Source organism: Dendropsophus ebraccatus, chromosome 1 (genome assembly GCF_027789765.1).
Source record: "Dendropsophus ebraccatus isolate aDenEbr1 chromosome 1, aDenEbr1.pat, whole genome shotgun sequence".
Lineage (NCBI taxonomy): Eukaryota > Metazoa > Chordata > Amphibia > Anura > Hylidae > Dendropsophus > Dendropsophus ebraccatus.
Window position 1 is genome coordinate 180,419,065 of NC_091454.1, and position 16,994 is coordinate 180,436,058.

At 44.5% G+C, this 16,994-nt stretch overlaps 1 protein-coding gene across 1 annotated transcript in view; it reads right to left on the bottom strand.

Moving 5' to 3' along the window:
* The window catches only part of ADAMTS17 (ADAM metallopeptidase with thrombospondin type 1 motif 17), a 191,678-nt gene that overhangs the window by 36,135 nt on the left and 138,549 nt on the right, over positions 1-16,994 (bottom strand). The window contains exons 16-19 of the mRNA XM_069985227.1: positions 16,805-16,885; positions 13,724-13,881; positions 3,125-3,284; positions 49-184 (exon numbers count right to left, since the gene is read on the bottom strand). Of these exons, the coding sequence (XP_069841328.1) occupies positions 49-184; positions 3,125-3,284; positions 13,724-13,881; positions 16,805-16,885 (535 nt within the window). The remainder of the gene's footprint in view (positions 1-48; positions 185-3,124; positions 3,285-13,723; positions 13,882-16,804; positions 16,886-16,994) is intronic.

The window sequence follows — 16,994 nt, forward strand, 5'->3', positions numbered from 1 at the left end:
TCACTTCTACTTAACAAAAGATAGGCCAGCTGCCTGTAAAAGACTCACCTTGACTGGCATGTATGTGTGTTGCACTTCCGGACCTGTGGGGCAGGACGCGGCACGTGGAGGCACATGCTCTCATTTACGACCAGCATGGTTTTATTCACCATCTTTGTGCAGGACACAATAGTCTTCCGTTCTCCTGGAATAAAGTGAATTTGTACATCAGTACATGCATTACAGACAATATAGTCACTGATTACTGAGAAAACCTGACACCTGATAAGTCTAATACTCTCTGTATCTTAACAATGTCACTATATAAATATTTTACAGAAGAACTCAATGTGGGACCCCGTATAAAATCTGCTTGAGTGTATGACAAGCTCATTGTGTATGTTAAAAATGTTTTTTCTAGTGAACACATTGTACTAGTCATGTATAGCACATTGTCTTCTTGTGATAATTTAATTGCACATCTGTTATATTGTATGTGCTTTAATCTCTGGATGAAGGCGGCATCTGGTATATAACATGAGAACGCTTTCATTAATGACACATGGAATAAAGGCGTAAGGCCTAAGCCATCACAGACATTCAGCATGAAGAGAGGAAATAATAGGATGGGCTATACAATGATATAATAATCCGCCACTTGTTAACAGAAGGTTTTTGTCATGCGGTGTGTCCAATGACATCTCAGTACAGACAATTCAATGGACACCACCATAGGAACACCATAGACAGATGTAGGGATATAGTTTTAGTTTAGTTTAGCTTAGTAGAGGTAACAGTGGTGCTCCTATTGTGATACACATGTTTTTTTGATGTGTGGTTTTCAATCACTTAATGGCATAACAGAAATCCTGGTTAAAAAAAAAGAATATGGCCACCAAGGAGAGAAAGGCTAAGTACTGTACATCAGAGGCAATAAGCAGGAAAGGTTAAGATTAGAGATGAGCGAACCGGGTTCGGGTTCGAGTCCATCAGAACCCGAACGTTCGGTATTTGATTAGCGGGGGCTGCAGAACTTGGCTAAAGCTCTAAGGTTGTCTGGAAAACATGGATACAGCCAATGACTATATCCATGATTTCCACATAGCCTTAGGGCTTTATCCAACTTCAGCAGCCACCGCTAATCAAATGCTGAAAGTTCGGGTTCGGATCGACTCAAGCATGCTCCAGGTTCGCTCATCTCTAGTTAAGATCATTTACAGCCATCTTGCAGTATTACTGACAAGAAACTGAAGGTTAAGGGAATAACTTTATATAAGTAGAAGGAAAGTAGCTCTCTGGTGCCACCTTTTGGAGAATGCTTCCTCTCATGTCAATGTTTGACTTAAAGGGGTACTCCGGCATAAGAAAACGTTTCATATATTGCTGATGATATAGAAAAGAATAGAGAAGCTATTCTTACCTCACCATGCTCCCCCCTATGTCTTTCTGTGGTGTCTCCGTGTCCTTTGCTTAATGATTCAACCGTCACTTCCGAGACGAACTTGTCTCAATGGTTACAGCCCACTCAGACGATAACTGAAATGGGATAGAGCCACGGCAAGGGGCTGGCCGAGCGTTTCTGCTGGGATGCAACCGCCTTGGAAGTGGCTGTGGAATGGAGACACCGCAGGAGGACACTGGTAGAGCATGGTGAGGTAAGAATAGCTTCTTTATTATTTTATATATAACTGCAGCAATACAGTATATCTTAAGTTTTCTCATGCCAAAGTAACCCTTTAAGAAGCGTTAGAATATGACTGGATATTTAAGTGGCCAAGCCAGAATCTCTGGTAAAGGGAAAGTTACTCTTCTGAAGGCATCTGGAGGTTATTGCCCCTCATCAGTACAAGGGATACTGCTGGTTGGTTTTGGTCATATGGGTCCAAAGAGGTAGTGTTTCTCCTCAAGGAGAGCGCCAAAAGTCATGTAGAGGGTATTCTGGGAAGAAGGAACTGGTGGAGTTGGCCATGATTATTTTTCCTAACTTCTTATCTCAAAATTACTAATACTGTTTTGGCATATTAGTGTTAAAGATTAGTATTCAGCAAAATGATATCACAACCAGGTAAAGGCTGTAGAGCCGCACAGCCGCACAGCTCTAGTAATTGTTGGTATATACAGTACTGTACCCAGACTGGCACTCCTGTGGTTGCCTCACTGAGGTGCAGAGTATACAATGGTCACCTTACATTTGTGCTTCTGTTGCTGTATCAGGCTCGGACTAACTACATCTAACATAAAACATATGACTGTGATGATGCAATGGCACAGAGCCATATAATGCTGCCTCATGCAGACTCCAGCTATGGATGGATGTGATAAAAACCGATGTATACTGTTATCCAGGCATTTGTATAGCTTTCAACTCTGAAGGCTTAATGTGATTAATGTAACAACACTTAAAGGGAACCAGTCAAATGAGCGGTCTCAGAGGCTTTTGCCTACCCTGATGGCTTGAATGATAGCTCTCTCCCTATATCCATACATAGAGAGATCTATCAGTCAAGGCTGGTGGGGCAGGAAACACTGGTGGGGACTGCTCAGACATGGTTCAGGCAGCATGAAAGTGAAAGTTTCTTTTAAATAGTATGGCCTGCTATGAGGATAAAACTCTCCCATGTGTTGGGATTGGTGTAATCCCTGAGGTTTGAGAACTATAGCATATGAGTTTTAACTATTGGGTATTAGCATGTATGCACTTTAAGTACATAAACTGTGTAATATATTGTTACTAAAGAGCGCACCGATTTACACTATCTCATCCTTATTTTGTATTATTCCCTATAGTTATAATAATAACAACAATAATTCCCTTATTTATAGAGCATCAGCATATCCCACAGCACTGTGCGGAGAAAGCACTCCCTGACCCCAATGGGGCTCATAATCAGAATGCTTTTGTAGTATGGGAGGAAATAAGAGGAAGCCCACCTACAAGGCACACATACAAACTCCTTGCAGATGTTGCCCTCTGTGGGATTTGAGCCCAGGGCTACAATTCTGTAAGATGTCAGAGCTAACCACTGAGCTGCCTTACAGCAGTGTAATGTAACCATACCATATCCCACAGTGAAGACTACATGCACTGATGACACATTGAAATATTCTAAAATATTGGATTCTCAACTACTCTGTCACACCTTACCTCCTCCGCATTGTACGCTGCACCCCTCCCAACTGCTGTGTGTCCACATGTACAGGGGGTCTGGTTGTCTCTCAACCTCAGTCTTCTGCTCGGTTGACTGGTTCACGGGGATGGTATATTCATAATGAATGCCATAGTTCTGATCATGGAAGAGCAAAACCTAAATACACATTTCAAAAGAAAGATATTATTACAAAGATATTCATTGCAAATAAAGTGGCCTGGTATTAAAGGAGAAGTCCAGCAAAATTTTTTATTAAAGTATTGTATTGCCCCCCAGAAGTTAAACAAATCCCCACGGGAAATGCTTATAAAGTGCTTTTTTCCCTGCACTTACTACTGCATCAAGGCTTCTCTTCCTGGATAAAATGGTGATGTCACAACCCGACTCCCAGAGCTGTGCGGGCTGTGGCTGCTGGAGAGGATGATGGCAGGGGGACACTGAGGGACACAGGGCACTGGGGGGACACTGAGCATCCCCCTGCCATCATCCTCTCCAGCAGCCACAGCCTGCACAGCTCTGGGAGTCGGGTTGTGACATCACCATTTTATCCAGGAAGTGACATCACCATGTTATCCAGGAAGTGACATCACCATTTTATCCAGGAAGTGACATCACCATGTTATCCAGGAAGTGAAGCCTTGATGCAGTAGTAAGTGCAGGGAAAAAAGCACTTTATGTGCATTTCCAGTAATAAGTGTATATTGGTAATTTGTATAACTTTTGGGGGGCAATACAATACATTAATAAAAATTTTCACTGGACTTTTCCTTTAATAGTCACTACTGTCTATGCGGGACAAAAAGTGTTAAGGGTGTGTTCACACGTACAGGATCCGCAGCGAATTGATGCTGTGTTCAGTTATTTAGTTACATTGATATCTGTGCCATAAAATCTGCTGCAGATCCTGTACATGTGAATGCACCCTAAAGGGGTTTTCCTGGCAATGTTTAGTTTGGTTGACCTATCCTTAGGAAAAGTCACCAATATCAGACTGGTGAGGGTCTGCCACTCGGCAATCTAAGCCAACCTAGCTTTTTGACAACATTTTGCATTGCATTGCATTGGGCTGCAAAAACACCCCCCAAAAAGTTTCAACAAAGTTTTCCCTGTATTTTGCTATTTTGTTCTGGCAGTTTTTCAGGCTTTTTCTCATTTTATTGTAAATAAGTATAGGAGTTTATTTCTGGTGTTTTATGCCCTGAGTCATGTGATTCCAGAAATTTGGGGGGGGGGGGGGGGGAGAAAAACGACAATATTCATATGGACATAACATTGTTTTCTCCCCAAGGGAGGAAAAATACTATTTCTGGAGCTTGACAGCACCCTACACCCTAAACATTGTTGATAGAGGGTAACAACTGGTCTTTTAAAGTGTTATTCCATTCAAACATAACTTTTATGTTGCTGGTCGTGGTAAGACTTAGAATTTATTCCATACTTGTTATTATCTATTCAGTCTCCTTCACCCAGTTCTGAGCTGCTGCTTTCTGCTGAAGACACAAAAAACTGTGTCTAAGCTGTTTAGTCAATCTTTGCATAAAAATCTGTGTATAAGCCTTTCTCGCTGTCTCCCCCTTCCTTCTGAGACAGCTGGTGTAAACAAGTCCCTGACTGGCTTTATCTGCAACATTGCAGCTTCTTTGTAATGCTGGGAGGGTTATTCTGAGGTCAAGTTGCTAATGAACTCACTGTGATTAACCCTCCCAGCATTACAAAGAAGCTACAATGTTGCAGATAAAACCTGCTGGGGACTTGTTTACATCAGCTGTCTCAGAGGGGAGGAGGAGGAAGAAGAGGAGACAGAGAGAAAAGCTCACACACAGATTTTTATGGTTTTCCAGAAAGCAGCAGCTCAGAACTGGGGGAAGGAGGCTGAATAGATAATTAGAAGTATGGAATGAACTGTTAGTCACACTGTGGGCAGCAACATGTCACCCCTTTACTGTGAATAGGCCAGCAAAGGGTACTCCACGGTATCTGTGTCTAACATGACCTCATAATATGATCCTAAAAATGCTTTTATTAATACATTTAGTTATATAAAAGAGTTGGCTATGGGTTGGGGAGGCAGAAGAAGCTGTTTATTGCTGAGTAATGATATTGTAGGCAGACAAGTCTCTGAAATCTGTACACAGGACTGGCTATCCATTGTCAATGTAACTCCTTATCAGGCAGTTTTGGGCCAGCTTTGTTCTGATGTGGTTCTATAATTGTTTTCTGATGCTGCCAACAAAAGCTCCAAGCTCATAGCAAAATGCTGCGTCTTCCTCTACATTGTTTGAATAACAGCCTCCTATTCACAGCCTCCCCTTTCAGTCCTCTCTTTGATTATGTTTTTCAGGCCGCCCACTTCCTATGTGAGGTACTGCTGGGTGTCAGCTCCCTCCGCGCATGTTTGCCTGTTCATGGAAATGATTTTCTGATGCACTAGTTAGAAGCAGCAGAAAGCTTTGTCTATACTGGGATAGCTGCCTAACAAAACACAGCACCAGAAAACTTCTCCCTGCAATTGTCTCCTTTGATGTCTATCATGCAACACTTTAGAAGTGCTATATTCCTGCCGTATTCTCCTCTGTCTGTACAGGACCGAAACATCACTGCAGTGCAACAAGGCTTTGCTTAGTCAAAGCTAAATCTGCCCGGAATAGTAACATCTTTATTAAGGGGGTTGTCCAGCGAAAATCTTTTTCTTTCAAATTAACTGGTTTCAGAAAGTTATATAGATTTGTAATTTACTTCTATTTTAAAATATCAAGTTTTCTTAAACTTATCAGCTGCTGTATGTCGTGCAGGAAAATTTGTCTAGAGCAGAAAAGGTTTTCTATGGCAGCATTTCCCAACCGGGATGCCGCGGCACACTGTTGTGCCGTGAGAACCCGCCAGGGGTGCCGCGGGATCCCGGTGGGAAATGCGACACTGTCCCTTTAATATCCCTAGAAGCTGCGGCCGTGCAGCTTCTAGGGATATGCCGATTGGTTTGATGTTCCGCCCGCTCACACAGTGAGCAGGCGAAACATTCAATTGAGCAGAATGTCGGAGCAGGACCTGTCAGCGTCCTGCTCTGACATTCACTCCCATAGGCCGCGGCACTTCATGCAAGCAGCCTATGGGACGCCGGGACGTGACCTCTCCGGCAGGCGTGATTATGTGATGTCATCACGTCTGCCGGAGGTTCAGTCCCCGCGGATGGAGCCTGAAGAGGAGGGAGAGCTGCTGCCTGCAGCCACACAGCGCGGATTAGGTGAGTATGATGGGTTTTTTTTTTTTTTAAACTATTGGTGCATATTGGTATACTGCAGGGGGCATTATTAATATATGGGGGCATACTGCAGGGGGCATTATTAATATATGGGGGCATACTGCAGGGGGCATTATTATTATATGGGGGCATACTGCAGGGGGCATTATTAATATATGGGGGCATACTGCAGGGGGCATTATTAATATATGGGGGCATACTGCAGGGGCCATTATTAATATATGGGGGCATACTGCAGGGGGCATTATTAATATATGGGGGCATACTGCAGGGGGCATTATTAATATATGGGGGCATACTGCAGGCGGCATTTATATATGGGGGCATACTGCAGGGGGCATTATTAATATATGGGGGCATACTGCAGGGCAGGGCCGTCTTACCCATTGGGCATGGTAGGCGGCTGCCCGGGGGCCCTTGCCTCCTAGGGGGCCCCTGCCCTGTGACATGTTCCCTGGCCCTTTAACTGGGAGTGCTCCTGATGAGCGCTGGCAGATATGGGCTGTGCACAGCTCGCTCTTGAGGCCGGAAGTTGCATTCTGCTTCCAGTCACTAGAGGCCTCTCTCACCTCCTGCATTCCCGTGCGGAGCACAAGTGACGTCACCAGCAGAGCCCTGAGAGGAAGGAGAAGCTGGAGGCCTGAAGCACAAAGCTTGAGTGAGTATGTGCTGATACGAGGGGGGGGGAGGCTAGCTGGCAGGGAAGGTGTTAATCAAGGGAGGAAGTGCTCTCTGCAGGGATGCAGACAGGGCCGTGGGTGAACTGGTAAACGGAGGGAGGGAGGGGGGGATCGGGGGTGTAACTCCTCTGAGTGTGTATATATCTCCATTCAGTGTATACAGCAGTGTATTATATACTTATACTCCTCCTGAGTGTGTGTATATATCTCCATTCAGTGTATACAGCAGTGTATTATATACTTATCTTCCTCCTGAGTGTGTATATATCACTCCATTGTTGTTTCCCTGTATACTGTATAATACAATATACAGGGAAACAACATGGTTCATATATATAGAGACGGGCAAAACAACATGTCTCATATATACAGAGGGGCAACAACATGACTATTATATTATATATGAAGCAAGTTGTTGCCCTGTATACAGTATACAGGGAAACAACATGGTTCTCATATATAATAGTCATGTTGTTGCCCCTCTGTATATATGAGACATGTTGTTTTGCCCTTCTCTATATATAAGCCGTGTTGTTTCCCTGTATATTGTATTATACAGTATACAGGGAGACAACATGGTTCTCATATATAATAGTCATGTTGTTGCCCCTCTGTATGTATGAGACATGTTGTTTTGCCCTTCTCTATATATAAGCCGTGTTGTTTCCCTGTATACACAGACTCCCTGTATTATACAGTATACAGGGAGACAACATGGCGTATATGCAGAGGGACAGCAACATGTCTCATATATAGAGAGGGGCACCAATATATATTAATTAGGCTTTTACCCACCACCTGTATACCCCACATATACCTGTACCCCACATATATATGTAAATAAATATATATATATATATATATATATATATATATATATGGTTGTACACATATATCACTATTATAGTCTATATAACCACCTACCTACTGCTCCACCTTTATACCTGTATCTATATGGTAGATAAATAGGTGGTAAGGTATATTGCCTATAATAGTGATATACTGTATGTGTACAACATATATGACAATCACTATTATGGGCAATATACCTGGGGGGGGGGGGGGGGGGGAATTCGCACCTCTGCCCAGGGGCCCATAATGCTGTTAAGACGGACCTGCTGCAGGGGGCATTATTATTATATGGGGGCATACTGCAGGGGGCATTATTATTATATGGGGGCATACTGCAAGTGGCATTATTACTGTATGAGGGCAAAGCAGGGGGCACTTGTACTCTGGCCTCATGGCCATAATACTTCTCATTGTATCCCTTTATATTGCAGTATATGAGCCACATAATTATCAGCACCATATACTGTGGCGCTATACAGTGCACATCACCACAGTATATGGTGCTGATAATTATGTGCTCATATACGTGGGACTGTATGTATGAGTTTACATGGGACTGTATATATATATATATATATATATATATATGGGAATACATTGGACTGTATGTATGAGTTTACATGGGACTGTATATATATATATATATATATATATATATATATATATATATGAGAATACATGGAACTGTATGTATGAGGTTACATGGGATTGTATATATGAGGGGGTTATCCTTTTTTATTTCACTTTTTTAAAATAAATAATTTATTGAAAGGACCTCTGCCAGGCATATTTCACTCTTGAGGTTTTAAAAAGCAGCTCTTGTGGTGATAAGAAGATGATTTAAAAACCCCAAGAGTGAACTTAATATGTACTGTTTTAGTGTCATTTTGTGCCATTTTGGTTGGTGGTGTGCCCCGGGATTTTTTAAGTATAAAAAGTGTGCCGCGGCTCAAAAAAGGTTGAAAATCACTGTTCTATGGGAATTTGCTGCTGCTCTGGACAGTTCCTGTCATGGACAGAGGTGTCAGCAGAGAGCACTGTGTCAGTCTAAGGGCCCTATTCCACCGGACGATTATCGTTTGCATAATCGTTACCGATTAACGACCTCAAACGACGGCTATTGCGAAAGACCTGAAAACGTTCACTCATTTCCATAAAACGATAATCGTTACTTAAGATCGTAATTGTGATCGTTTTTCTTCGCTATTTATTCGCTATTGCGTTCGTATCTACTGCGAACGACTGAATGATGTCTTATTCAATGTGAACGATTTGCGAACGTTTTGCGAACGAGCAACGATAAAAATAGGTCCAGGTCTTATAAAGCGATCAACGATTTCTTGTTCGGTCGTTAATCGTTAACTGCATTTCAACCGAACGATTATCGTTTAGATTCGAACGATTTAACGATAATCATCCGGTGGAATAGGGCCCTAAAAGGAAAACATTTCCTGCAGGAAATACCGGAAGACTTGAGATTTTTAAATAGAAGTAAATTACAAATCTATATAACTTTCTGAAACCAGTTGATATAAAAAAAGAGTACCCCTTTAATGGTTAGCTGTACAATGGAATTAAAACTGAAATCGAAGAATCTATTTAGGTTCCCCAAATTTTAAGGCATGGGTCTCCAAACTGCGGCCCTCCAGCTGTTGCAAAACTACATTTCCCATCATGCCTGGACAGCTAAATCCAAAGCTTTAGCTTTCCAGACATGATGGGAGTTGTAGTTTCGCAACAGCTGGAGGGCCGCAGTTAGGAGACCCATATTTTAAGGTGTATAATTATATATGCTTTAAAGGGGTAGTGCGGCGTTTAAAAATTATTCACTAAATAACACACATTACAAAGTTCTACAACTTTGTAATGTGTGTTATGTAAGTGAATGGCCCCCTTCCCTGTGTCCCCCCACCGCCGGAAGTGTGGTGCAGTATACTCACCAGATTACTGTCGACTCCGGCCACCATCTTGGGTCGAACGACGTCATAGTGAATAATTTTTAAACGCCACACCACCTCTTTAAGGGATGGTCACATTTAGGCTATGCCACCACAATGGGAAAATGACATCTGTTTTTCTGGACAGCCCTCATTTTAGTGTCAAAAGACAACCGTCTATTGATCTATTCATGAAAATGATTTGTGGCCATCATTTACCACTAGATGACTGTCTAGATATAGCCAGGAGAAGCACATGGCTGTGTGTTTCTCTCCCAACTTGCTGCCCAATTTGTCAGGAGACAGGCACTATTACACAGAGCAATAATCTGTTGAATCAGGCATATTATCGTTTCGTGGAATAAAGACAATGATCAGCCGATGAAAAAGAGTGACCGATCGTGTCTTTTGGTACTGTCTCAAAATCTGCCAACGACTGAGCATGACTTTGTGTAATAGGAGGAGCGCAGTTGTTGGCTAATGAAAGTGTATACATAAAACTCCACGTTCTTCAGTTCTGACTTCTCTCGATTTACCGCAATCACTGCTGAAGCTTCTAAAGCAGGGGTGGGGAACCTCCGGCCCGCGGGCCGCATCCGGCTCCTGACACCTCCGGATGTGGCCCGCGGCTCCCCTGTGACATGCGCCGCTCTGGAGCAGAAGGAGCCGACACACATGGCATCCTCCTGTGTCTGTGACAGCTGCCAGGAGGATGCTGTGAGTGCCGGCTCCTTCCCCTCAGAGCGGTGCACATCTTCTGACTCCTGCCCTCCTGTGACGTGCGCCGCGCTGGTGAGGCAGGAGCTGGCACAGACACAGGAAGATGTGTTGTATGCCGGCTTCTGCCTCACCAGCGTGGCGCAGAGCGGCGGACGTCTTCTGACTCCTGCGGGCCGCGCGCAATGACGTCATTTCATCGCGCGCCGCCTGCAGGAGAAGACCGGCACAGAAGAGAGGAGGGAGAAGAGGACCTGGACAGCGTGGGAGCGGAGGAATGGTGAGTGGAATGTTTATTTTTTTCATTTGGGGCAGACACTGGGGGTTAACTAGGCCACCAGGGACATGACTGGGGGGGGGGGGGTTTAACTAGGCTACCAGGGACATGACTGGGGGGTTAACTAGGCCACAAGGGACATGACTGAGGAGGTTAACTAGGCTACCAGGGACATGACTGAGGAGGTTAACTAGGCTACCAGGGACATGACTGAGGAGGTTAACTAGGCTACCAGGGACATGACTGAGGAGGTTAACTAGGCTACCAGGGACATGACTGAGGAGGTTAACTAGGCTACCAGGGACATGACTGAGGAGGTTAACTAGGCTACCAGGGACATGACTGAGGAGGTTAACTAGGCTACCAGGGACATGACTGAGGAGGTTAACTAGGCCACCAGGGACATGACTGAGGGGTTAACTAGGCCACCAGGGACATGACTGAGGAGTTAACTAGGCCACCAGGGACATGACTGAGGAGTTAACTAGGCTACCAGGGACATGACTGAGGGGTTAACTAGGCCACCAGGGACATGACTGAGGAGTTAACTAGGCCACCAGGGACATGACTGAGGAGTTAACTAGGCTACCAGGGACATGACTGAGGGGTTAACTAGGCCACCAGGGACATGACTGAGGAGTTAACTAGGCTACCAGGGACATGACTGAGGAGTTAACTAGGCTACCAGGGGCATCACTAAGGATTCAAATCAGGTACAAGGGGCATCACAGAGGGTTAACTACAATAGCAGGGGCATTAGGGGAACAATACTTTGCCTTGTTCGGGTGCTGCAAACCCCCGCTACTAACTGCCGCGCACGGTATAACATTGAGTGCGGCCCTCGAATGATTTTATTAAGGCCCGACCGGCCCTCGACATGGAAAAGGTTCCCCACCCCTGTTCTAAAGCCATCTCTGCAATGACAGGCCGCTAAGCCAATGACTGTCCGCTGCTCTATCCCGTGCTATAGCAGCTATGCTCTATGCTCTAGCAGCTTGTCACTTCAGAGACATGTCAGAAGTGCCAGCAGCAGCTGCGAGAAGAGTCCTGAAAGATGAAAGGATAGAAGCTTTATTATTTTCTATACATGCAACAAGGGGGCTGCGCGGACATCGCTAACTAAGTCCATGCAGCCCTTGCTGCACGATCTTCGAGTTGTGTAATACGATCTGTAAGCGACCACCAATCTTGCAGATCAGCACTTACTTACATAAATTATCAGGCCGAGTAATATGGCCCTTTGTCTATGCAGCCTGTCTCCTGTCGAGCTCCTGTCGGAAGTGAAGCTCACAGCCATGTGCTTATTCAACTTTGTTGACAAGTGGGATAACAGAAGAAGAGTAGCTTGATACAGAAGAGGTAGAGGGGACTGCCTTGGGGACCTTATCTAGGTAGAAGTGTACTCTGCTGGGATAGCGTAAAGTGTGACTTAGTGTACTATAGAGAATCCTAATACCCACAGTTATTAGTAACAGTAGTTAGAAGACTGCTAAACCAGCTCAGCGACTGCCAGGTTTGGTAGCATGAGTTTCAGGCTGGATTAAGCTAACTTCTCAAGATTACCCAAGGAAGTCGAGTAGGATACTTCAGCTTCAGCTTTTTGTCCTACTGGGGACTAGTAGATTGTACTGAAGTGTTAAGACGCATCCCAGGCATAGACAAGGTTGACCAAGGTGACGGTTACCCCATCTTTTGGTTTAGCAGTGCATCTTACACTTAAAATCTCTATTAGGAAAAACTCTAGCTGTGTCTCACTCCAACCAACTCCTCTACTGACTAGAAGACAAAAGCCCTCCCGCCAGGAACTAACTGACCTTTTACAAAGGTGACCGGGGACAATGTAAGAGAAAACAGAAGGAAGAAGTGCAGTTGGTGGGTTGTGTGTGAGTTACCTGCACCAGTGATTGGTTAACAGTAAGGAAGAGAAAACAGCAATTAACCCTTTTCCTTCAGCTGTGCTTATAACAGATAGAGGAGAGTGAGACACCAAGTGGTGCAAAAAGGCACTAGGGATGGTCCGAACCCGCTGAGGTTCGGGTTCGGCTGAACCCGAACGCTCGGCATCGGATTCCCGCTGTCTGCCCGCTCCGTGCAGCGGGTGGATACAGCGGGAGGACTGCCTGGAAAACTGGGATACAGCCTATGGCTATGACTGTATCCCAGTTTTCCAGGCATTCCTCCCGCTGGATCCGCCCGCTGCACGGAGCAGGCAGACAGTGGTAATTATTGCGGAGGGTTCGGGTTCGTACGAACCCCGTCCGAACCAGGTTTGGACCATCCCTAAAAGGCCCATCATCCCAGAGTGTGACCCCTGACAAAGTTACATTTAACCAGGTGGCATATGATTTAGTGGCACACCTGTACCGGGATGCTACATAAACTATTACTGTTTCTGCATATTGATCACTGATTTTAATGTGTGATTTTAATAAATATGTTGTCCTCATGAGGACAGGGGAGGACCCAGGCAACACATGGGTTCTAAATACATCATGCTTAGTATTGGTCCCATAGGAACAGCAGCAGAGCCATGGAAGTTAACTTTGTATTTTCGGCTGTAAGTAGCCAATGTAGGACTATAACTACTAACATGGTCTCTGCCCGTGCAGAGAGATCATTCCACTGCTAAATGTAATGGGCAATTTAGCACAGCTCAAATAAAGCATCCCCACTGCAAAGAAAGACAGCTAAATGCACCACAAGTATACTAAATAATAATGCACTATTTAGTTGCGATACCTTTATCAGTTTGACATCAATGACAGGAATTTAAATATTTGGCCCAAAACATTATATGGACATTATAAAGTTCTCAAAAAGTGCCAGGTATAGCACTCTCTATATTATTATAGCTAAATATGCATATATATTACCATCAGATGCAAAGGAGTTTTTGTGGGTCCCTTGGCAGACATCTTCTCCCACAGTCCCCGGCGCACATAACGGATGGTGGTCCCTGCGATTTGAAACTCACCAGGTAGCTCGATTTTCCAATCACTGTTAATGGACTTCTTAATAGAGTCTTTCAGGGCTGAAAGAGTTAAGCACATAGTACATAAGAGATTATATACTTGCCGGATCTGCTCCTGTAAACTGTCAGAGCCGGGTACATTTATCTGGGGGCTGCAGGAAATATTTTCCATGGTGTAAAGTGACAATTAAGCTCTGGGCTCCTTGCACGGCCCTGGCTTCTTTGCACATGCGCCTATTTCTATATAATCCCCTTTCTCTGCTCTTTGCTCCCCAGAACAGTCTCTCAAATTCCCACATTCTCTTTTCTCATTTTGCAGTTTTTCCATCACTTTCTCTGCCAAGTTCTCTACTTTTCTGCTACCTATAGCCCATGTGCTCCTGCTCAGTATCCAAGACCTGAAAGGGCTACAAGCATCAAATTACTTTCTATATCCCTAACTTGTACGTTAGCAAACATTCTGTTTTCTTTGGCTTCTCCAGACAGAGAAGTCTATATGAAAATCCTGTTGCTGGTGCCCGCACACATTTCAGCGTGGGATGTGATGATGAGGATTTTTTTTCTATCTCCATCAAAAACCAAAAAAAGTCTATTAACTTCAGCCCAGACCAGGGGCGTAGCTAATGACTCCTGGCCCCTGGTGCGAGAGGTCAACTTGGGCCCCCCCCCATTCACGGCCAAGTGATGATATATATATATATATATATATATATATATATATACATATATATATATATATATACACATACACACACCAAGACAGATATTACCAATAACACCAGCATATAGGAAGAGAAAATATTATCACCATACATATTACCGCCAAACTGTTACTGACCAAATCCTGTATACTGAGACCAATATTACCAGTATATAGGAAGGAAATATTACCGCCACACTAAATTTAATATAAATGCCTATCTTAAAACACAATGCCGTTTTTAGGTCCAACACTCATCCATTTCTTAGTGAAAATTCTTTTATCCTCCTTAAATAAACTACCCAAATTATCATAAAAATAGTATTTTATTAAGATGGTCTTCTCAAATATAAAGTATGCAGAATGTAGGTAAAGTGTCTAGGGGAGTCAGCAGACATGTACAGCAGAGAATCACACATACTGGTGAAAGAGTCCAAAATAATGTATTTTGTCACAGGTCAAAAAAATGTAGAGGAGACAGCACATCCAAAGGAAATCTTCACTTTAATCACACCAGTGCAACGTTTTGGCTATACAACCAGCCTTTCTCAAGCAGTGATACCTGGTTGTATAGCTGAAACGTTGCACTGGTGTGATTAAAGTGAAGATTTCTTTGGATGTGCTGTCTCCTCTACATTTTTTTTATATCCTACTGCGGACCTAGGTCCGGTCCGGTAAGACAAGCACTCTGCCTCTGATATTGCATTACTGGTGCTGCTTAAATATTTGTTTGTCACAGGTCAAAATACTCGTCCCCCGCATGGTACACTTTCTCATTCCTGGACTACGCTTGTCTCTCCATCTCAGTCCAGGTGCGTTATGACCTCTGACTCCTAGCGCCCAACATTGTTCCCTTCTCATTCCTAGCCTCCAGAATAGCTTCCCTCTCATTCCTTGCCCCCCAGTATGGTACACCTGTCATTCCTAGTGGCCAGCATGGCTCCCCTTTCATTCATAGCCCGCCATATGGTTTCCCTCTCATTGATAACCTCCAGCATGGCTCCCCTCTCATTCATAGCCGTCAGTACAGATCCCCTCTCATTCATAGCCTCCCATATGACTCCCCTCTCATTTAAAGCCACAGTATGTCTCCCCTTTAACTTCTAGTTCCCAGCATGGCTCCCCTCTCATTCATAGCCCCCCCTCCCCCCATGGCTCCACTCAAATTCATAGCCCCCAGTATGGCTCCCCTGTCATTCATAGCCCCTAGCATGGCTCCACTCTAATTCATAGCCCCCAGTATGGCTCCACTCTCATTCATAGCCCCTAGCATGGCTCCACTCTAATTCATAGCCCCCAGTATGGCTCCACTCTCATTCATAGCCCCTAGCATGGCTCCTCTCTCATTCATAGCTCCCTGCAAGGCTCCCCTCTCATTCATCACCCCCAGTATGGCTCCCCTCTCATTCATAGGTCCCAGCATGGTTCCCTTCTCATTCATAGCTCCCAGTATGGCTCCCCTCTCATGTATAGCCCCCAGTAAGGCTCCCCTCTAATTCCTAGTTCCCAGCATGGCTCCCTTCTCATTCATAGCTCCCAGTATGGCTCCCCTCTCATGTATAGCCCCCAGTAAGGCTCCCCTCTAATTCCTAGTTCCCAGCATGGCTCCCTTCTCATTCATAGCTCCCAGTATGGCTCCTCTTCATTCCTAGTTCCCAGCGGGACTCCTCTCTCATTCCCTCATTCCTGGTTTACAGCATAGCTCCCCATAAAAGCCCCAGTTACCATTACAACTTCTCTTCTACTGGGCAGATTATTAATAATTCCCGATGTGCTAATTAGCGTGTTCTGAGCATTTAGGGCATTCCCCATCTGCCCGGAGCACCCGCTCGGCCCGCCCAGCCTGCCCTCCCGGCCCCCCTACTATGCATATTCATATATGCATAGTTAGGCCGCTTGTTACAGGCTGATCCCTACACATGCGCAGTATTGGAGTCGGTGCTCCGGGCAGACGGGGAACGCCCCAAATGCTCAGAAGACACTATTTAGCATATCAGGGGTTATTAAAAATCTGCCCAGTACCGGACACCACAGGAGTATAAAGAATGGCACTGCGGTCGTACTGTAATTAGCAGCTGGCGCATATCAGCAGGTTCACTGGCCTGAACCTGCTATTAGTGCCGCTTTAAATAGCACCAATGGAAAGCTACTTGGCTACAAAGGATGTATTTTTCTTGTGGAATATGCCATACTGCACATGACTATACAATGACAGAGACTGCCAATATAAGAAGTATCAGATCATGTGCATGTCACAGATTACCAGAAGTCAACATATTTTACCCAGAAAACTATGTGCTGGCTTATCTTCTACTACACGGATCCTCCTTGCTCCTGCAGGGATGATAGCTGCCTCAATATAACCTGGAAAGAAATAAGAACTGTGAGTATAAAAAATAAGTGTTGTGAACACACATGGGTGTGTAAAATGAGTACACACTCATAAGCACAGAGAAACACCTATGTGGAACAA